General features: G+C 37.9%; 1 protein-coding gene and 1 long non-coding RNA gene across 3 annotated transcripts; one reads left to right on the forward strand and one right to left on the reverse strand.

Moving 5' to 3' along the window:
• Window positions 1–1,951: 1,951 nt before the first annotated feature.
• On the reverse strand, window positions 1,952–11,084 carry LOC122654410. The gene is made up of 3 exons (XR_006331907.1): window positions 10,922–11,084; window positions 7,111–7,114; window positions 1,952–1,963 (listed from the first exon to the last, which is right to left on the reverse strand). It is a non-coding gene; the product is annotated as an uncharacterized LOC122654410 (long non-coding RNA).
• On the forward strand, window positions 6,211–21,580 carry LOC122654402 (serine/threonine-protein kinase PBL34-like). 2 transcript variants are annotated; one of them, XM_043848477.1, is made up of 7 exons: window positions 6,211–6,231; window positions 6,379–6,614; window positions 7,341–7,678; window positions 7,797–7,932; window positions 14,194–14,330; window positions 14,409–14,532; window positions 20,725–21,580. In XM_043848477.1, the coding sequence occupies exons 2-7, from the start codon at window positions 6,434–6,436 to the stop codon at window positions 21,249–21,251; spliced, it is 1,443 nt and encodes a 480-aa protein (XP_043704412.1). In that variant the 5' UTR covers window positions 6,211–6,231; window positions 6,379–6,433; the 3' UTR covers window positions 21,252–21,580. The 2 variants fall into 2 exon arrangements, with proteins under 2 accessions (XP_043704412.1, XP_043704413.1); XM_043848478.1 differs by lacking the exon at window positions 6,211–6,231 and having other exon boundaries at window positions 6,306–6,614.
• The last annotated feature ends 645 nt before the right edge of the window (window positions 21,581–22,225 follow it).

Below are 22,225 nucleotides of genomic sequence, written 5' to 3' on the forward strand. Positions count from 1 at the left end.
ATTTTGTCATTTTGCAATGACCTACTTTACTCTCAAGTCTCCATACTATCTCATGGTAGTATTTCAAAACTTTAGGAAGTATTTTTGATGAATACTTTCTCTATACTCTTTTCATGATTTTAAATGTTGCAAAGCATGTTTAATAAGTCTTTTAGATATAAAAGTGGATTCATGCCTTATTCTCATAAAAGTGGCCCTTCAGAATCAATTTGGTCATTTTGACTTTTTTTAGCATTTAATCTTATACTAAACTAAATATTGTTATATTTTTCATTGCATTAAACCTAGTTTAGGGTTTATGTTCTTTATTTTTCTAAATAGAGTCAACCTTAGGACTTTGACCTTGGAGTTGATGTTTCAAATTTAGGGTAAAGTATATCAATTATATTAATTATAATTAAAAAATGTATTTAAGTACATAATCTAAGATTAATAATTAGGATTAAGATACTAATTATAATTAGTTTAGTTATGTTCATAAACTTCAAGCACGATAAGCTAAATCTTTCAAATTAGATTAATTACGTGCATAACATGTATAAACAACAAGTATATAACAAGAGTATGGTCTAAGAAGATCGATTTTGAATCGACATTTTGAGGGTAGTTAACACCTTTCTCAAACGTAACTTAACACTTTCTCAGTGACCTAGGTAGACCAACCATTGAGTTTGGAGTTAATTTAGTCTTTATTTTACAAAGAAAGAACATCATTTATGGATCATAAACCATAATCTATGTGGCAGCTACCTTTTAACCCATTCACCCTTTTACCACGTGAGAGGGTACCATATCAAGTCCCTTTGGGATTTTCCACCTTGATCGAATGTACTTGGATCTTCGATCAATTGCTTCACATTTCCCCCCCCCCTCTCTCTCTCCACACGCTTGCCGCCATTTTACGACCTTATTTTTTTTGGAATAAGCCCATATTTCAACATTGAAAGTTCCCCTTATGGGAAATACATTTTCATGGCATTTTTGACACAATATATCAACAACTTTTTAGGGGATATAAGAAACTTTGTAGTTTGTAGTGGCATCTTTGATCTCATCTTGTTTTGTTGTTGCTGGGAGAAGATACTTGTGGCAGTGGATATTTTCATCGATCGAGCCAGGCGAAGAAGATGCCACTACAAAGTTTTTGGTAGCCATAGCAAAATCCATTGTTATTGTTGCTTGTTATGTGATGAGAACTCGTTAAACTCGAAAACTCTAAATCTTGTTTTGTTCAAATAAGGAATTGAAGAAAAGTTCTTATATTAAAATTAGGAAAAAGTCATGCCATCCTTGTGTAGTTTTCCTCTCACATTATTGTTTTTTAATTATTTTCTCTCATATACTCTAAAAATGTGTGTTCCTTTAGAGTGATACCTTTTTTCAGAACACCTATTGATGAGGTGTGCAGATGACAGCGTGAGGAACCCTCTCCCTTAAAATTCATAGCATTTTTTCATAAATGGGAAAAGGCTCTCTAACCTAAGACGTACATTGTGCCTCCTCACACGAGTTATTATATTATTTTTCAAATATTAATTAAAAACTAGTGTGAGAGGGTGTAGAGCACCATGTTTGTTCAGAGAACCCTCTCTTCATAAAAGTACATTGTACATCGACTATTAGGTTTGTATAAGGTTATATAGATTTGAGAGACCCACAAATATAATATACGAAACGTGACAGGCCCTACACCAAAACTTAAGGAGCCTTTTCTAAGTTTTCATCACAATTGATCGTGTATAGAATTATCAAGATATATGATTTGTCGAGGACAACAATTAGTAAAGTTGGCTTGAGACTAGTGTAGTAGAGTCTAGCCCCCATTAGGTTTTGAGTGTGAGACCTCATATTCCTCATCTAGTCTAGGGTCCCCCCCCCCCACCTCATATAGTCTAGGATCCCCCCCCCCCCCACCTCCACCCCCCCACAATATGTTTTGAGGTTGAGACCTCATATTCCTCATCTAGTTTAGGGTCTCCCCCCCCCCCCCCCCAATTACACATACACACAAAAAAAAATTCTTACTCGATTGCGAGTTTCACTCTTCTTGCCCACAAGAGAATTCATAAAATGTTCTTTTACATTGTTTTTATATAAAAATACAATTTAACTCGATATTCTTCTTCCTATTATTAGTATTTGGACAAGGATCACTAAAGTTTCTGTTAGACATGCTTCTAAGAAAAACATGGCATAAAAAAAGATAAAAGTGAAAAAGATCTCTACTTGGTGGTGTTTTCTACGCCCTCTCGCAAGGAACCATGAAATGACGCCTTTGCTCCTTAGGTAGATACCCATGCGTCCATTGGCCCAAATGCTTGTGGAGAGACCATATATGCGCCAAGTAAAGATTTCTTGCCCCAAAAAAAAATAAAATTTAAACAATGAAATACAAAATTTCGAAGGTCTATTACACAATTGATTGTTTATGGTGTTGCAACTTGATGAACTGATTGTCCAAGATAATTATATATATTCATGGTACATGAAATTAAATATTAAACTAATCATTATTAGATAAGTGAACTAGATAAGAACTACTAAAAACTTTAAATTTAAGATAGATGCATTAATCCATCGAAGATACATACAAAAATTATTGCTATAAATAAAAAATTAAGTACCTTTGCTGGTAAGTGTGATGCACGTGCCACTTAATTAATAGTTATTTTAATAATTTAATTTCACATATGACTTATCTTCTATCCAAACGTCTATGCATATTCTAAAGATTACCCATACGCTCAGACAATCATTGACGCGTATAGCATGTTTTGGCATTTCCATACCTGAAAATTACGTTAATTATTTAGAAAAGAGTCATGTGATGTGTGTTTACTTTCTTTATAACCGTCCATACCAAATCTAATATTATAAAGGGAGAAAGTTCTTTATCAGGGAGTGGGGCTTATGCCAGCACTCCAACGAGTCTATCTCTCTTTTTTTTATTTGAAAAGACACTTCTATCCTTCTATTTTGAGGAGGAGAGAGATAGAGACATGGGAGTGCTCGTGTAGACCACACTCTAGGTTAGAAAACTACTTCCTTATTATAAAATGGCTAAGGGTTTCTCACGCTACAAATATCTCCCACGTCACACCAATCAGTGTATGGAAGTTGATTTTTGTAAATAGGGGGTCCACGAAGGAAAGAGAGTATTAGTTATGTGTAGGGGTGTCGATGGGTTCGGTCCTATACTGAGCCAAGTCGAGTCAAACTATTAAAGTACATTTTGTTTAAGTTTTGATTCAATTCGATGCTAATTTTGTTTCCATTTTTTCCTTTTCTTAACGGGATCACGGGACCTGGAGTCATGGGAGGGAGAGAAAACAAAAATGGAGGCTATTTTTTACCCTTCATTCAATAGAGAGGAAATATATTCAATTTTTGGGGTATGGTGCTTCATACCATGGTGTCATTTTTCTAATCAATGGGCTAGAAAACTTGTATCCTAAAAATAATATAATGGATAAATATATTTTCCTGATTTTTAACGGTTTGGTTCATCCGATTGGTTTTGGTTTCTATTTTTAAAGACGGCCTACACGGAACCAAGCTGAGAAGCATTCAACTCAAATTGGGTTGAACCAATTGATTTTGGTCAGTCCAACTGGTTCATGTTGGATTTTGACACCCCTGGTCGTTTGAGAGGGTATGAAACATATCTCCATACTCTCACATTGGAAACCTTTTTTTCTCTTGTAAAATGTGTTAACTTGGGGAGGGATCTACATGTTGTTTGTGTATATTGGCATCTTCCCTAGAAAGATAAATAGTATTTGAAGACGTATACAAATCATAGTTTAATTAATCAATATTGATATTAGTATCAGTCGATACAAATTGGCTCAAAATAGCATATAATTTTACCTCACGTTTGGCCAAGAGGGGATAAGGATGTCTAATATCTGATGAGCAGAAGAGTCGAACTGGCGACCTATCCCTTGGACTTAGGTCAACATCCTACTGCCTTGGACTTAGGTCAACATCACGCCAAGAGGCGAACAAGCAATTAAGCTGTTTCATGCCCAGCTAGTCAAAACAACCGTGGGTCGGGGCCCAACCAAATGTGGGTCCTTATCTCAACTGCAATGGACACGTGTCTTGCGAATTTTCAAACTGTTGCATTGACACAGAGTCAAATTTTGGTCACATTTAAAATCGACGATTTCGTAACTCCAAAGGGTTTGGCGACCCCTCCAAGGGAGAGGTCGACCAAGGGGGGGGATAAAGATGTCTAACATCCAATGAGGAGAGAGTCTCATGACCTCTCCCTTGGACTTAGGTCAACACTCTACTGCTCTAACAGCCACCACTACACCAAGCGGCACTTGCTACCCTCAGTTGTTACTTAGTCCATTAATTTTTTCCTAACTTCAATTACCATGCAATTGAGCGGTTTCATGGCTAAGTGGCCAACTAAGTCAAAATAACCTTGGCCCAGAGCCCAACCAAATTTGGGTCCTTATCTCAACTGCAATGCACATGTGTCTTGCGAATTTCCAAACCGTTGCATTGCCAGAGACTCAAATTTTGATCACATTTAAAATCATCGATTTCGTAACTCTTCATGAGATAAAGACGTTTAACATCCAATGTGGAGAGTCTCGTGACCTCTTCCTTGGATTGGCAGCCACCACCACGCCAAAAGGCACTTACACCCCCACGTTTGTTACTCAGTCCATTAAATTTTCCTTAACTTCAATTATCATGCAATTAAGCCGTATCATGGCCAACTAGTCAAAATAATTTTGACTGGGCCCAGCCAAATGTGGGTCCTTATCTCAACTCCAATGGACACGTGTCTTACAAATTTCCAAACCGTTGCCCTGACAGAGACCCAGATTTTGCTCACATTTTAAAACCGTCGATTTCGTAACTCCCAAGGGTTTTGCTTCAGCGTTAAAACCATCGTTTTCCTCTTACCTTATTGGAAAGCAATCCGGCAGTGATACCAATCCGAGAGTTGTAAAGGCTCCCGAAGTGGGATAGAGTTTAGTAGGTTGAGATTTCCAGCCGTAGGATGAATGTGTAAGTAAATTGATTCCTATCTGATGTTGCAAAAGCCTCTTCCCATGAAGCGCTACTCCACCAAATCAAATCCGTCGGTTTCCAGTTTTTCACTTATCGTTTTTTGCATGCATTGGTGGGAGACACATTTATACCTTCTTAACGCATAAAACAGCTCTACCCATTAATTGCAATTATTTATTTATTTATACATTTTTAATGGAAATAAGTTTTTTTTTTTTGTCATATTGTTACTTGTCACTGAGGGACTAATTGGAATAAAAAATTTACCAAATAAAATAATAAATATTAATTTAAAAAAAAAAAAAGAAAATGAAATCTTGGAAAAAGGGGACTGATGTCCGGAACATGGCGGTCACTGTTGCTAAGGAGAAGGCAAAGCTTTGCTACCCCTGTTTTTTTTTTATTATTTCGGCCAAATTATTCTCTCTTTCTCCTGCCCGACCTACCCGCATTTTCGTTTACCCCTGCCCGAGCTGCCCGTTCTTTCTCCTTTCTATGTTTGTCAGGTAGTAATGCTCCCGTTCACCTCTTCTCTCTATCTCGCTCAAACTCTGTTTTCCCCACACATAGACGACCACTCTATCACTTTCTTTCTCTGTCTGAGAAGTGAAGACTCGCATTTCAGCTTTCCTTCTGTTGTTGTTTGTTTCAGAGTTGTATCATTCCATGGCCGAGATAGCAACCTCTAAGCTCTAAGGTAAGACCTCGATTTGGGGCTTCGGGCAGGTAAACTCTTCTGCCCATTTTTTCTCCGGGCAGCTTGATGTGCTATTGTAGTCTGAGTCAGTGAGGAAATATACATTAAACAAATCAAATGCTAAATAAGTAAAACTGATAAGTGATAATTCATGGATGTTTTTGTTTTTTTTCGCTCTTAACTGGTCAGCTTCCAATGAGTTTTTCTGTATAGAGTTTGTGGAGCTATGAGGGCGGAGAATCCTGGGTTTTTTTTTTTTTTTTTTTTTTTTTTTGAGGGTTCTAATTGTTCCCATATTGATTAAAGAATTCACTTGGTGGTGTTTACTTTCTTCTATTTTGTAGACTGTTACATGATCTGTATCATATATTTGCTTCTGACTTGGGAAAAGAGTTCAGATTCTGGGTCACTGATTCTCTGTACTAGGTTCGTGGGATTTTCGGCTGATTTGGAAGGGATTTTTTATATCCTTGGGACCTGTTGGTTATTGTGATCTTTGTGTTCGCAAAGGTGACTCTCTGAAGTTTTGTAAATAAAAAGTTTTGTTTTTTATTTTTTTTGGGTTTTTTGAGTGGTGGGTATTGAAGTTTATTCGCTGTATTTAGTTTTTGGCTTCGAGATATCGGGGGTGGATTGAAGACCAAAAGAGTTTCGTTCTGTGGGTTTTTGAGATATGGGCATTTGAATTAGGGTTTCGGAAAGATGGGAGCAGGTGGTGATGCTATTCAGGTAGAGACATGGGATGTTGGGAAATCGAAGGGAAGGAAGACGAAAGATGACGAGACTGAGGACACTGGGTGTTGGTTTAAGTTAAGGTTTATGGGGAGCTGCATCTCAAGATCCAAAGTGGATTCCTCTATAAGCGGCACTAGTACTCATTATGGTAATTGTTTATTACGAAAAATTTTCCATTTAGCATTATTCTTTTCAGTTCTCTGTTTGGAATTTGCAGTATTTTTTCATTTATTTCGGTTACCTAATTTTTATTCGATCATTTCATGGGCAAACATATGAACTAGCTCTATTTTCTGAACCTGCATGTTTATTTAATGTTGTTTAGTTGAAAATGTATATTTGGTGGTATACATTGTCAATTGTAAGTTTGTAACCAACTTTAGTTATATCGTTCTAAATTTGGAAAGACACTGAACTGCAAGATATTTGATAATTGCATAGTATTATTTGTCATGATTTGTTGATGGTAACCATTTTGTCTTTATTTTCCTTTACTGCAGAACAGCTCAATTGGCTACTGTTATTGCTTACCTTATTATTTCTTGCATAGTCGTTTAATGAAATTTGTATTATAGCTTCCATTTGCGTGAATGCATATTTCTGGAGGTAGTTCAATCCTTGTAAATTTGGTATGTTTTGGTCACTTTCCTCTATGATTCCTTCTGGAAACCAAGATCTTTTGTTGTTTTCCTCTTTCCCTTCTATGTTAAACTTCTCTATCATTTCTAGTTCATGATGTAATATCTAATTGCAAATTGTCAAATTCTGGAGGCGCCAAAAGTGTTTCCCTGCATAGTTTGGTTAGTAATTATTAAATTAGATACCATGAACCATTGAGAGATGTTAACATGCTGATTATGTGTGTGTGGACCAGCGGAAAGTAAATCTACAAATGATACTAGTAGGGACCAACCAGTTGTCCCGATAGCCTCCTCTTCAACAACTAGCACTGCAGAAAGTAACCCATCTACTCCCAAAGTAGGTGAGGAGCTGAAGGTTGCTTCTCAGCTTAGAAAATTCGCATTTAGTGAGCTCAAGACAGCAACAAGAAATTTTAGACCAGAGAGTCTCCTTGGTGAGGGTGGATTCGGTTGTGTTTTCAAGGGATGGATTGAGGAGAATGGAACTGCTCCAATGAAACCTGGGACAGGGCTTACTGTTGCAGTTAAAACCCTCAATCATGATGGATTACAAGGTCATAAAGAGTGGCTGGTATGACCCTTCTCCAATTCTGATCATTTTTATCACTGAATTTTTTACTACTTGTTTCACTTTTCCTTCTCTGATTCATGGATATTATTATCTTCTCCCCCTATATGCTAATTGGCAGGCTGAAGTTAATTTTCTTGGTGATCTTCTTCATCCAAATTTGGTTAAATTGATTGGTTACTGCATTGAAGATGATCAAAGGCTGCTAGCTTATGAGTTCATGCCTCGAGGGAGCTTGGAAAACCACCTCTTTAGAAGTATGTAACTGCACATGTAATATTCTTTTGGGAAAAGGAACGCCACCCAGTCGTGCGTCTGGGTGTGTACCTGCCAGACACAGCCGGACGCAAAATGACCGCCCTGCCCCCATGGAAATGCAGGGGTGTGCCGGTCATTTTGCGCTCTGCTGTGTCTGGGCACAGGTACACGCCCAGACGCACGACCGGGTGGCATTCTTTCTCCCTGTTCTTTTATAATTGTATCAGTGTCTTGGATCTTAGATGTTTACTTTTTGGAACTCTTAAATATTGAGGTTTAGTTTAAGTTATCACATTCTGTGCACCTCACACCAGAGCTTGGAGGAGTTCAACTATCTTTGTAGATATGAATAGCATACACTTTCTTCATTTCAGATACTGAGAACATGGAAGTCAATTAATGCGTGTTGCTCTCTGTCAAAAGGAAAAGAACACTGAAATGCATAGGATTGTGTACTCGTCTGCTGTGCATGAGAAAATCTGGATTAACTATGGGATTTAGACTCTGTTTTTCTCTGCTGATGTTTTTTATTTAAGTTAATGTCTTAGTAAATAATTCTTTTTTTCTGTTTGGAGAATTAAGATCCCCATCCGCTGGTTAGTCTATGGTTATTGCATCATTTAGTGCTGTCTTTTCAAGTTTCCATTTTTTGCTGGTACAAAACCAAGGATCTGTAAACAGTACCTGCAAGTAGGGAAGAGAGTAGAGAAAAGGATGGAGAAGCGGAGATTGCCTAAGGAGAGAGGCAACCGATAGATCATAGTTCAAAAACTCGTCAAGATCTCGGAGATCTTAACCTGGTCGAGACGAGATTGCATACGTGATCTCAAACTTACATAGTTTTGGTTGAGTTTACTGAAATTTCGGCAAGATCTAGAGAATCTCGGATATCTCGACCTGCTCGAGAAGAAACTACTCTCATTTCTTCTCGAACACTATGATATGACATTCATATGTCATGTAGATGGAGGACAATGCAAGTCAGCTCCATTAGACCATGAGTGTACTTGATCCAGCACATCATAGTTCATAACTTCATATCAGTAGACAATCACAAACTCATAGTATTGTATTGTTAGGACATGGAAGACTTGGATGTCTATGTAATATGCATTGTTCAATGTACTTTGTAGTTTTTACATTAAGTCTTTAACTGTTTCTTAAATAATTATTCAGTATTATGTGTCTTCATCCATTATTGCATAATTTACTTGTTTTACTTCCAAATTATGTCTCATAGCACTCAAACAATGTGTAGAATAGGCAATATTACATAAGGGTTCGACATTTACTGCCAACCAAGGGTGCAAATCCAAAACACCAAATTGGATGTTTTTATTTTACAATTTGAAGATGTAAATATGTTTATTAAGCCTAAAGTAAGCTTCCCTTAAAAGTATCGAACCCAACTATGGCCATTTGACCACTGAAAAAAAAATATATAGATCGTCTCGCTGAGATTCGAGACACCAAGCCGAGAGGAGTTTTTGAACCTTGCGATAGATTGCAATCTCCCCCCAACGTCTGTATTAATAGAACCAAAATAGTTACATCCATTGCTGGAATAGGAAAGACAATCCTAGTCTGACTACAACTAGGAAACAACCCAAATAAGGAAATAACAAGGAAAGGAATAACAAAACAAAAAAACCAAAGAAACCATTTAGTCCACAATAGGGACACTCCCCCTATTGTGGTACACAACTTGAAAATCGCAATCTCCAACCCTCTCAAGGATATCTGGAATCAAGCTAAGCAAGCAACCAGGAAAGCTGGAATTATTTTCTGCAATCAAGATTTGACGGCAAATAGGGACCAGATTTGGTTTCCGATGAGTATCACACAGTAAGGGGAATTTTAGTTAACCATGGAGGACCCGAGAAATTGCTGCAACCTCAACCCAGCAAATAGCAAACTGCTGAACTATCGGATTTTCGAGGCGTATGAGTGAGAATAAACTGCTGAACTATCGGATTCACGCTCTGAGATTTCAGCAACCCCAGCTCTCGAAGCACACAGCAGTTGCTACAATATACTTTGAAGCAAGCATGAAACCCTTAGCTGCAGATTTAACGTCAGCTCGATTATCAGCAAGCATGCCCAGCAGAACGCAAATCAGAAAGAAAAGGGAGATAGTCAATCTTCTTCGCATCACATCCTTGGTCTGAACCTAATCAACCAAAATCCGTACATGAAACCCTAGGTCTTCTTCTTGTATGAACTTGGGTTTCCTTCTGCAAGTAAGGAAGAGAGAAGAGGAGATTGCCCAAGGAAGAGAGGCAACCGATAGATTGCAGTCTCCCCCCAACGTATGTATTAATAGAACCAAAATAGTTACAATCATTGCTGGAATAAGAAAGACAATCCTAGTCTAACTACTACTAGGAAACAACCAAATAAGGAAATAACAAAACAAAAGCAACTAAAGAAACTACTTAGTCCATGATAGGGACACTCCCCCTATCGTGGTACATAACTTGACGATTGCAATCTTCAACCCTCTCAAGGATATCCGGAATCAAGCTAAGCAACCAACCAGGAAAGCTGCAATTATTTTCTGCAACCAAGATTTGACGGCAAACAGGGACCAGATTTGGTTTCTGATATGTATCACACAGTAAGGGGAATTTTAGTTAACCACGGACGACTCAAGAAATTGCTGCAACCTAAAATCCCAACCTCAACCCATCAAATCGCAAACTGCTGAACAATCGGATTGTCGAGGCATATGTGTGAGAAAAAACTTCGGAATTATCTGCTGAACAATCAGATTCACACTCTGAGATTTCAGTAACCCCAGCTATCGTAGCACACAGCAGTAGCTACAATAAACTTCGAAGCAAGCATGAAACCCTTAGCTGCAGATTCAACGTCCGTTCGATTATCAGCAAGTATGCCCAGCAGAATGCAAACCAGAAAAAAAAGGTAGATAGCTGATCTTCTTCTCATCACGTCCTTGGTCTGAACCTAATCAACCGAAATCAGTACATGAAATCCTAGTTCTTCTTCTACTATGGACTAGGGTTTCCTTCTACAAACCAAAAACCCAAAAACGACTCTCAAAACGGCTGCCACGGAGAGAATCAGGTACTGGTTACATCTCTGATACCATGCGACAAAACCAAGGATCTGTAACCAGTACCTGCTAGTAGGGAAGTGAGAAGAGAGTAGGATGGAGAAGAGAAGATTGCCCAAGGAGAGAGGCAACTGATAGATTGCAGTCTCCCCCCAACGTATGTATTAATAGAACCAAAATTGTTACAATCATTGCTGGAATAGGAAAGACAATCCTAGTCTAACTATGACTAGGAAACAACCCAAAAAGGAAATAACAAAACAAAAGCAACTAAAGAAACTACTTAGTCCATGATAGAGACACTCCCCCTATTGTGGTACATAACTTAACAACTACCCGTGAAGCGACTTGTTTTGGGTGGGGATATATCTCATTCGCTGGTATATATGACCAGAGCTTAAACAATCTGATTCTGTTGGGTTTGTAATTGACATGAAGAGGGTCTTATCTAAATAGGGCGGGCCTTGGTGCAATGGTAAAGTGTGCTCCATTGTGACCAAATGGTCACGGATTTGAGTCTGGAAACAGCCTCTTTGTGAATGCAAGGGTAAGGCTGCATACATTTGACCCTCCCCAGACCCCACAGTGGCGGGAGCCTCATGCACTGGGTACACCCTTTTTTTAAGGGTCTTATCTAAATGTGGATGCACAATACATGAACCAGAAAACGTTTCAGATATAAGGAAGTTAAAATACTACCATCTAAACGGTCCTGAAATATCTATTAAATGATGCCCATAACGTACACAGTTGGTAATTATTGATGATAGTTTCTGAAATATATTTCAGATTTTGTGCTTTAGTGGGAAATATCTTTTGAAATTTAAGATCTCTTGTAAAAATCTTGCCAAAATTCAATCGAAAATGAGAGAAATTTCTACAAATTCGCCTATTTAGATCAGACTACCACAGAAAGGTCCGAAATCACTTAACCCCCCTCTCTTTTGTGCATGTGATTAGTTGTTTGATATGAAACTCATGTGTCTTCTTCCTCCTCCTCGTCCTTCTTATGTTATTTTTGAGATTTCCTAGGACCTGTGCTCAGATGAATGATGAAATAAGGATCTTTCAACCTATTGATGTACTAACCCAGGCGCCCTCTGGGGATCCTTTCTTGCTGAGAGTTAGGAATGTCTCTGATGAGTCGAAATGACCCGACAAAGCATTCATTTGGATCATCTTCCTTCTCGATCGTGAGCAATCACAAAAAACAAATCTTCATTTGTCTTGCACAGCTATAGTATGGTTCAACACCACAAGCTCGTCAATGCCAGGATTTCATGGATTCACTTGGAATTGATTGGTGAAATTCTTGTTATGTTGTGCATAAATAAGAATTTGAGACAAAGCCCAGTTTTCTGGGTTAAGTATCTCAAAGTTCAGCTTTTCTGTTACTTGCATGGAACATGCAAGGACAACCTATGGGAGTGACTTGGAACTTTTATTTTCAAAATTTGTGTTTCAACATGTTAATAAAGACAGGTGTAATGTTATTATGATTAGCTGATTATTCAACAAACTAGCCATCATACTTAATGTTAAATTTACTTAAATTTTATTATCTATGTAAAAGTAAAATTAGAATACATATATATGTAACGAACATGTGAAATGATTAAGTGGAACCCACACGTGTTTTACATATTATATTTAATGTTCTACAACTAAAGATCAATATTATATTTATTTATGATACATTGTAGACCAATTATTTATATCCTACTCTTTTCATTTTGAGTCACTCAGTTATAATGTATTTGTGCTTCGTTCTTTTTGGATGAGGATGCCATTCTTCCGAGTAATTTATTGGTTTTAATGTTCAAAAATCATTTGTCAGCGCCATGTTGGCCACTAGCTTATTGTCCATGGTTGATAGCAAATCTTCAGTTCTTAGATATATGTTTCATCTTATATGCGATTTCAAATATTCCTGAAATTCACATTAAATGTCTCAGTTAGAAGATATTTTCCAGAGATCAAAATGGTGAACCTTGCTTTGGGAAAAGTTATGAAAGCCTTTAGCATGTTTTTGTGCATGGAATACATCACCCATTTTTTAGAACATCCTTCACCTTCTTACTAAATTTACTCGACCTTTATTTAACTAGCCTAGCACTAAGTGCATTCAAATTAAGTTTACAGTGGTGATGTAAAATTTCCTTTTAAGGTTGCTCCAGTGCGACCTAGAGGTCCCGGGTTCGGGTTGGGAAACAGCCTCTCCATGAAGCGGGGGTAAGGCTGCGTACATTATGACCCTCCCCAGACCCCACAGTGGTGTGAGCCTCGTCTGAATATGTATGTTTAGATGCCACAGGCCTTTCTTTACTGGCCCAATGTAATGAGGACATACATAATAACAAAACTAGTAGTAATAATAACAAAAACAAAAAAACTACAACAACAATGAGAAAATAATAGTTATGATGACAGTAACAATATTAGTATTAGAAAATTTTAGTTCGAAAATTTGGCTATGGCGAATACCTTGATATGTTGATGAGTCCAACACAACATGACAATTCTATGTAGGCAACTTAATACGTTGTTTTTCAACGGCTGTTTGTAGACCTGAATTCTCACTTATTGGTTTTATGTTACACACAGTTTGTTAGTTAAATTTAAGAGTTTTTGGGTGTTTTGGATTCACTGAGGTCAGTGGGTCCAAAGCATGCGCATATGTGTTTGTTTTTACTTGCTAACACAATCACCGTTTACTTTCTTAAAGGGGTCAGGTACATTCTTTCATATGCTAATCCATTTCCTTAGCTCCATTATTGAGGCTTCTATTCTTAGTAAGAACCGAGAAGCATCTGTTTAGTGTTTCATGCAATTGTTAGGGGACTATTTCCTTAGTAATGATTCTTAGGCTGGTCAATGAAGTCTTTGACATACATTATGATAAGATTTTCTATATATAGGAAGCAATGGAATATGTGTTTACCTCCTTGTTATTTGCAAAGTGTGTGGTTCCCGTTTCTGTGTTTTCTTTCTGGATTTTTGTTAGGCGACATTGTTTTCATGTAACCTTTGTTCACAGTTCTGGCACAACAGTATTTTGTTTCTTTTTGCATGGAAGAATAAACTTTGGTTCTCCATTGAGAATTGCTTTCAGTCAACTCTTGCTCTTCGACCTTTCTATTTTACATTATAGATTTTCTGGTAACGAACATTTTATATGCTGTAGGGTCCCTGCCTCTCCCGTGGTCCATTAGAATGAAAATTGCACTTGGCGCTGCAAAAGGGCTTGCTTTTCTTCATGAAGAAGCACAAAGGCCAGTGATATATCGGGATTTTAAAACATCTAATATCCTGTTAGATGCGGTATGTGACAATTACTCGGAGTAAAAAACATCATGTTTTCCCATTATATTACAAATTTTCTAAATCATGCTTTTTCAGGACTACAATGCGAAGCTTTCTGACTTTGGACTTGCCAAAGATGGTCCTGAGGGGGATAAGACGCATGTATCTACCCGAGTGATGGGAACATATGGATATGCAGCCCCAGAATATGTGATGACAGGTGATGCTCAAGTTGCATCTTTATTTTGGATGTTGCTTGCTTTTCTTTCTGTGTTTGGCTAACATAGAATCCATGCGATGCACGGAAAATTTAAAAATTTTAAAAATATATCTAGTTAATATGCAGAATAAAAGGAAAAAATTTAGAGTGGGCAGCATATAATTTAAGGGAGAAATAACATAAAATTGAGTGTGTGTGTGTGTGTTTCGACAAATAGTTGTCATAAACATGCTGAGAAAAATAATTTAATAATATCAAACAATTTTTTTCTTAATTTTTAAGTAAAAGAAATAACCTATTAATTACTTGAACCCACAATGAAACTCCAAATAACCTATGTACTCTGTCAAATCTCTGCTACATCAGAATATCTGATGCATCCATCAGTCACATTTTAATGAAGGAAAAAAGAGGGAGAAAGAGCAGTATGCGTATGCTAAAAAAAGGGGGGGGGGGGAAATTATTACACGATTGATAGTGGTGTATCCCTTCAGACCCATTGCCAAAAGGAGCTAAAAATAAGAAATTTTGGATCGGAGTTATTGTCTTCTGTCTTGGCTGTTCAGTTATAAATCTCCAACATATGAAAAAATTGGTTCCAAAAGAAAGAGGTCATTGTGTTTCAAACATCTTAGTTGTCTACTTCCTCCCCTATGATTAGTGAAATCTCTCTCTCCCTGCCACACCCGCAGCACTTAGTGATGAATGACTCAGAATAATCAAAATTTCAGAACAAAATAAGAAGAAAAATTCAATATATTGTAATACATGCATTGACCAACACAGACCTTCATTTGCATGACTCACCATGTTCAAGTTCCAAGATCTATTGCTCTTTTTGTCTCACAACGTGTATTTGATTTGCTCCGACCCCATTTCATGATACAGGTTCCTCAACCTTCTTATCAAGAGAGGCAGTATAATTGGGACTTGGGAGTATTTTTATTGAGATGGAAAGACATGTGAGATAGGCAAATGAGGGTTCTATTTTGCAGAAAAAAAAGTGTGATAAGGAAATGCATGTATGGTATTTTACCAAAAAGTGTGATAAGGGGAAAAATTTTAAGGGTTTTTGGGAGTGAGAGTGACATGCAATTGTGTAAAAATGAAGAACATAGTTGTCAAGGTGACACAACTACACAAGGCGGTGGAGGGCCGCCTAACATCATTTAGTTGGTACAATATGTACATTATATCATAAAAAATTAACACTAAGCCACATCAAGTCATCAAAAACCAACTACATCATAAATTAATTAAAATATTAAATTTTATATTATTAAAACAAATAAGTAAATAACAAGTTAACGACTAAAAATATATATAATCATAGAATCATAGTTTAAAAAAAAAAGAAGCATTAGAATGAGGCCTTACTTGAGAAGTACCAAATATTGATAAATGATCATAGATTTTGTAAAATGATAAATTTAGCTAGACAAATCAGAGAACAGAATACTAGTTCAGAGCAGGAACATGTTATATAAATATAAACAGAATAGGAAGACATCTGATAAATTTAGGTAGACAAATCAGAGACCATGAGACCTTACATGGGAAGTAGCTGCCCTGATCCTCTTTCTCCTCTGGACTTCCACTCGCACCTAACGTAATCTGCAGGAGGTAGGCTCGTTAAACTCTTGCTAATGCTAAACTCCATATCATCTCCAACTCCAAGAAAAACTTTCCACAAGTCATAACAGAGAAGAAGAAGAAGAAGAAGATTGCATTACTACGTAAGTTACGTAACAGAGAAGAAGAAAATGAGCAGTGGTAAAGGAGGGAGCGGTGGTAAAAAAAAAAAAACAAATTGAAAAACAGAAGAAGAAGATGAACAATGGTAGGAGAAGTCACGGGTTCAAACAAATGCTATGCAATTTGAGTTTATTTTAATTATCAGAAAAAAAAGAAGATGAACAGCGGTAAGGAGTGAACAGTGAGCACTGAGCTGCGGTTAAAAAGAAAAAACAGAGCAGAAAAAGAAGACTGAGCAGCAGTTTAAAAAAAAAGGAGAAGAAGAGGAAGATGAACAGCTGAGAAACAGAGAAGGGAAGAAAGAAGAACACTATTACACTAATTTACTTACCTTGCCGGAGTCCGAGTAGCTGTAGGAAGACTCACCGAAGCCGTAGTAGTAGCGAGAGAAAACTTGTCAGTGCCGGAATCGATGGAGAAAATCGCCGCCGCCAGTGGTTTCTAGATTTCGCCCAAACATGCGAGAGATGCTCGAGGTTGAGGATTTTGGAAATTGGAGGTAGGGTTTAGAAAGGGCCTTTTATAGGCTTGATCCCAAATATCCCATGTAGCTCAGTCTAGAGACTCCATTTACACCTGCCAATGACAACGTAGGAAATGGAATAAAAGAAAATACATGAAACACAGAAAAGCAACCACCTTGGCCACAAGGCATGCTAAGGTGTAACCTTTCTTGACTCTTGTAAGGCGTCACAGAGAGAGAGAGAGAGAGAGAGAGAGAGAGAGAGAAGGGAAAGATTTTAGGGAGTTGGGAGTGGGGGAGCAGGTAAAAATGAAGAATTTTGGGATGTGGGGAAGAGAGAGAAGTTAAGATTTGGTAGGGATGTGGAGAGAATCTAGGTGGAAGATATGTTTCCTTGAGATCCTAATCTATCTGATTTTGTTAATGTCCATTAGATTGAAATCTTCATAATTCCGTGGACATAGATTTAGTTGCTGAACCATGGGATTTTAGATGGAGTGGATGTGAAGGCAGTCTTTCATTGCTACTATGTCTTGCCTAAGATCTTTGCGAGGAATGCCCTATTGCTTTTACATGTTGCCCTATAAGAATTCTAAATTTCAGTGAATTTGTGTGGAAAGATAGCAGATATCAGTATTTTGTGGAGGGGTTTCATGGTGGATCCAACAGCCGGAGGTGAAAAGTGGATGGAGCTCCAAAATCTGGTTGGTTCAGCACTTAGTGGAGGGGAATTAAGATCTTTGCTAGGAATGCCCTATTGCTTTTACATGTTGCCCTATAAGAATTTTAAATGTCAGTGAATTTGTGTTAAAAGATAGCGGATATCAGTATTTTGTGAAGGGGTTTCATGGTGGATGAAGGATCCAACAGCCGGAGGGTGAAAAGTGGATGGAGCGCCGAAATCTGGCTGGCATAAGTAGTCTGAATGATCGGTGGGTGCGTTCAGCACTTAGTGGATGGAAAAGAATGAACATAGTCTCAAGAATATTGTGGTGTTTGCTTTGAAAACCTTTTATTGAATAGATGTTGAAGTAGAAGATGAATATATTGCCAAAGCGAGGATCGAGCACTTGGTTTCGGGCCGGTCAGGCCCAAAAGGCCAAAACCGAGATGTGCCAGATCTCTTTTCGTGGTTTCGACCATCGGCCTCCCTGGAATGAAACCCAAGGTCGAAACTTGGGTTTTGACCTTGGGTTTCGTTTTGGCCACACCCGAAACCGAGACAACTTGGAGTTTGATCAGTTTTGACTGAGAGTTAGTTCCATGTGCCAAAGTGAGAACAAAAAATTGTGGAAGATGAAAATGGCCTTTCTTTAGGGCATGAAAGTCTAGAGTTCAAATTTTTGGTCTCATAGGCCTTCCTTCATGGCAAATCCTCTATCTCTCCTTTTGGTGTTTGGTTGTGTAAAACTTGAGAGGAGAAGAAAATCTGAGCAGAAATAGTTGTAGGGAGGGAAGGAATTTCACACACGCACAACCACTCTCTTGAGCAAAACAATAATTTCAATATTCAAGTTTCTGTCTCCATCGTTGGGTTACACTGTTTAAATAAACAAACCGAAAAGAGTCATATTTAGGATAGGAAACTGAAACTGACTTGTTTTTAAACTATATATGTCCTACGTACTCAACAAATAAAATACTTGAAAATAAATAAACTAACTAAATAACTACTTCCAACCCTCAGTAGACCAAAACCCCAGGTTGGACCGGTTTTGACTGGGTTTGGGCTTCCAAACTCGGTCATGCTGTTCCAACCAGTCAAGTTGCTACTGCAGCAATTCTCCTCCTCTGAAAAAAAAATTCGACTCCGTCGAGTTTGGAAAAGGACCAAGGAGGCCGTCTAAGGCAACACGCTGGAGGAGGAACAATTTGCTATTTTCTTGAGTTTAATCTTGAAGAAATCTTTCTACTTGATATGCCACCTGTACATCATCCTCTATTGTAGGCAGCCGACTGGATGCAAGTAAATCACTGATTTGAGGGTGCGATGAAGTTATTCTTCATATTCAGGGAGTTCACTTCTATTGTTAAGAAGAGTAGATAGATTGAGTTGATTATGTAATCTGGAAGATAAATTTACATCACATCAAGGATAATTTGGTTCAATGAGTTATGATTTGAGGAGTATGCGAAACTACCTTCCTGGAAAAGAAAGCTGGTGCTGAAAGTAAGGATTACGGATCATATTAGAGGGGGAGGGGGGGGGGGTACTATATTCTTTCAAATCACTAATTCTTGATGGAGTTGCAACGTGATAATAGGTTTTTAATGCTAATGTATTTTAAGAGGAAGTGGATGGGGCAGTGGTTATCTGTATTGTCCAAATGCTTTTCTGTTTCTTTCATCTAAGATGTCTATAGCTACTTCGGGAAGCCTTTTGATGGGTATAGTTTTGTAAGGATTTTGGAATAGCTTTTGGTAAATGTATTTGGGAGTCTTACTGGCGGTGACTAATAAAGGTTTTCAGCATAAAGCTTTTCTAGAAAGAGGTACAAATGCTACCTTTATCTCAAGATGCTCAGTTGGAGATGTGGATATGGAGATGAGCTGGGCCACTTAATCCATGATACTCGAAGACAGCCAAACATGGATGTCTTTTGTTCTCAAAATAACGAGATAGAGATATGGATTTGATTTCTGATGCCATGATTTTATTTTAGTTTTTAGTCAAATCGGCTTAACTCAATTCGCTTGAGCCTGGTCCCAGCTAATTGTTAATGAATGTATTGGTTTGAAGTTGAGAAGTTGCATTCCAGTATCCCATGTAATGCGCCTTCAATTGTTGGTCTTTTTTGTTTTTGAAGGGGGGGAGGGGGGAGAATCCAGATGGAGATGAACCAGGTCCAATTTGGGTTTTTTGTTCAGTAGGATATCTAGGGTATTTAATTTTATGCCTAATCTTGTAATTGAAATTTATTTTTATTAGAATGGTTGCTGTCAAATAGGAGATTGAGTTAGTTTCCTTATTTATTTCCTTGTTGGAATCAATTTTGATTCTTAGAGTTATGTAATCTGTCATTGTGAATGAACTTCCCTTTCTTATTCTTGCTATACTGCCATCGTGTTTCCTGCTCTATTCTGGTTTGGGAATAGTTGCAGCTTCATAGAGAGTTCTTCCTTTCGAAGTGTGGCTGTTTTCCGCCTCTTGCTTTGGCTGGTGGTCGAAGGCAGTAACTTCCCCCTCCCCCTCCATGATTTGGTTGCCTTAATTTTTCCCCACACTTTCCTTATTACCCCACTCTCTTCTTTAGTACTTCTTGCCCTTAATTTGTGTTTAGTTCCAGGATTACCCCTTCCCATATAACTCTCTTGTTTACTCCATGATACATATTCCTTTAGACCCCTATTTCCAATAGTGCCAACCATTGTAAACTTGGAATTATTTATGAGATTGCCATTGTCTTCCTACTATTGGCTATTGTGCATTTGTGTGGGCCCATAGCGAACCCAATAAGGTATTTGACCCTGGTTCCACATCAGTCCCTCGTATTTTAGGTGTCATTTTCAGGAATGACCAACCTTCAAATGTTTAACCTCCTTGAAATGGTTTAGTGGTTTCCTTTGAAACTAATGGAGCCTTAAAAACTGCATAAGCAAATTAGCCTGACAGGATTTTTGAGTTTTATATTATGTATATACGAATGAACCCACTGGTCATGGAGACATCTAGGTTTTATGTGTAGAGAAATTTGTTAATCATTTTAGTCATGCAATGAATGGAAGCACACAAAAGGAATCCAATGATGACTGATTCCTTAATTCTGCAATATGATGAAAAAGATCTTCCTCAGTGACAGGTTTTTTTCCCCCTTCAAATGTAAAGTGAGAGCTTGTAATATTGATAACATTTACTGCCTTATATTTAACTGGCCTTGGATTTTTTTCATTGGTGTAATATTGACCTGCTCAATTATATGACATTTGATTTCTTTGAGTTTATTTTATCTAATCCAATCCATTTGCTGCTTTAGGGCATCTGACATCAAGGAGCGATGTCTACAGCTTCGGAGTGGTCCTACTTGAAATGCTGACTGGTCGAAGATCCATGGATAAAAACAGACCAAATGGGGAGCATAACCTGGTTGAATGGGCAAGGCCACATCTTGGGGAGCGGCGGAGGTTTTACCGTCTAATAGATCCTCGCCTTGAAGGTCACTTCTCAATTAAGGGTGCACAGAAGGCTGCCCAGCTAGCCCAGCATTGCTTGAGCCGGGATCCAAAGGCTAGACCTCTGATGAGTGAAGTTGTTGAAGCTCTGAAGCCGCTGCTGAACCTGAAGGACATGGCTAGTTCCTCCTACTATTTCCAGACCATGCAAACAGATCGCAGTGGCTCCAATCCAAACACCAGGAATAGCCTTAGAACTCAGGCTGGATCTCTGTCAAGGAATGGACAACAGATAAGGAGCCTCTCGATGGCAAATGGTTCGCATGCTTCTCCCTATCACCGCCATCAAACACCCCAGCAATCACCCAAACCCAATGGTAAACAGCCATAGCATTGGGTTCATGTTAATGAGTTAATCTGCTTTGTCGTAGGCTTTTTTTTATTTTGTCCCTTTATTTTTCTTTTTTTATATATATATATATATTGTCTTTCGGTGGCATTTGAGTCTTAGAAACCTGAACAAGCATTGGGGCAATATGTTGGCTTTATTCTGATGTAAATCTTTGAAAAGTGTTAAGAGAGGGTTGGTGGGCTCTGCCATTTGCCATTGTGGACAATGGTAAATTGCGAAGCTTTTGGAGAGAACTATATTGCCACCTCATGTCACCTGAAATTTGTTGGAAAATATGATAACAGTGAATATAGTTATTTGACTGGTCATACTTTTACTGCACCTAATTCCACCCTCTTTAGATTTTGGGAAAAGGTTCTCTGAGCTGCCAGGGAATGGTATACTAGCACCCTTTCTCTGGATCTCTCTCCTCGCATGAAATGAACTCCTCTGTGTCGCATGCTCAGAGAACTCTTGCCCTTAATAGTTATTTTCTTTTCAAGTACTTGATTTGATGGAGGTGCAGCAAGCAATGGAGAGATTAAATGGATTTTTGTTTCATCTTCTTATGAGATGACCAGGACTTTGAAGCATTTAGTAGTAAAGTACTGATCAGTATGGTTATAGAACTTAGAACCATAAAGGGTATAATGGTGGGGCACTGAGCTAATCTAACGAGCACTTAAAGCTGTCTTTGGCTACTCATTGAGTGCAATGCCTTTTGCTGGGTTGTAGTTTCGAAATCTAACTGTTTCATTTTTTCGTCACTGTGCCTAGTAAAATATAACACTTTTACTATTTGCTAAATTGCAATGTATGGGTGAATCCAAGTGATAGATGATCAGACAAGCATGTCATTGGTATAATTTCAGCTTTAAATGAATAGAGGAAGTAGTTAAAATTATAAAAGATGTTATTTTGTATTTTATATTTATCTCCATTTGATAGCATTTTGGTGATTTTATTGAAACTTT

This window comes from Telopea speciosissima, chromosome 3 (assembly GCF_018873765.1).
Source record: "Telopea speciosissima isolate NSW1024214 ecotype Mountain lineage chromosome 3, Tspe_v1, whole genome shotgun sequence".
NCBI lineage: Eukaryota > Viridiplantae > Streptophyta > Magnoliopsida > Proteales > Proteaceae > Telopea > Telopea speciosissima.

Coding starts and splice junctions, on each gene's coding strand:
- LOC122654402 (XM_043848477.1), top strand. CDS start 6,434: ATGGGAGCAGGTGGTGATGCTATTCAGGTAGAGACATGGGATGTTGGG. Junction 7,933..14,193: donor GGAAAACCACCTCTTTAGAA/GTATGTAACTGC, acceptor TATATGCTGTAG/GGTCCCTGCCTCTCCCGTGG. Junction 14,533..20,724: donor CCCAGAATATGTGATGACAG/GTGATGCTCAAG, acceptor TTGCTGCTTTAG/GGCATCTGACATCAAGGAGC.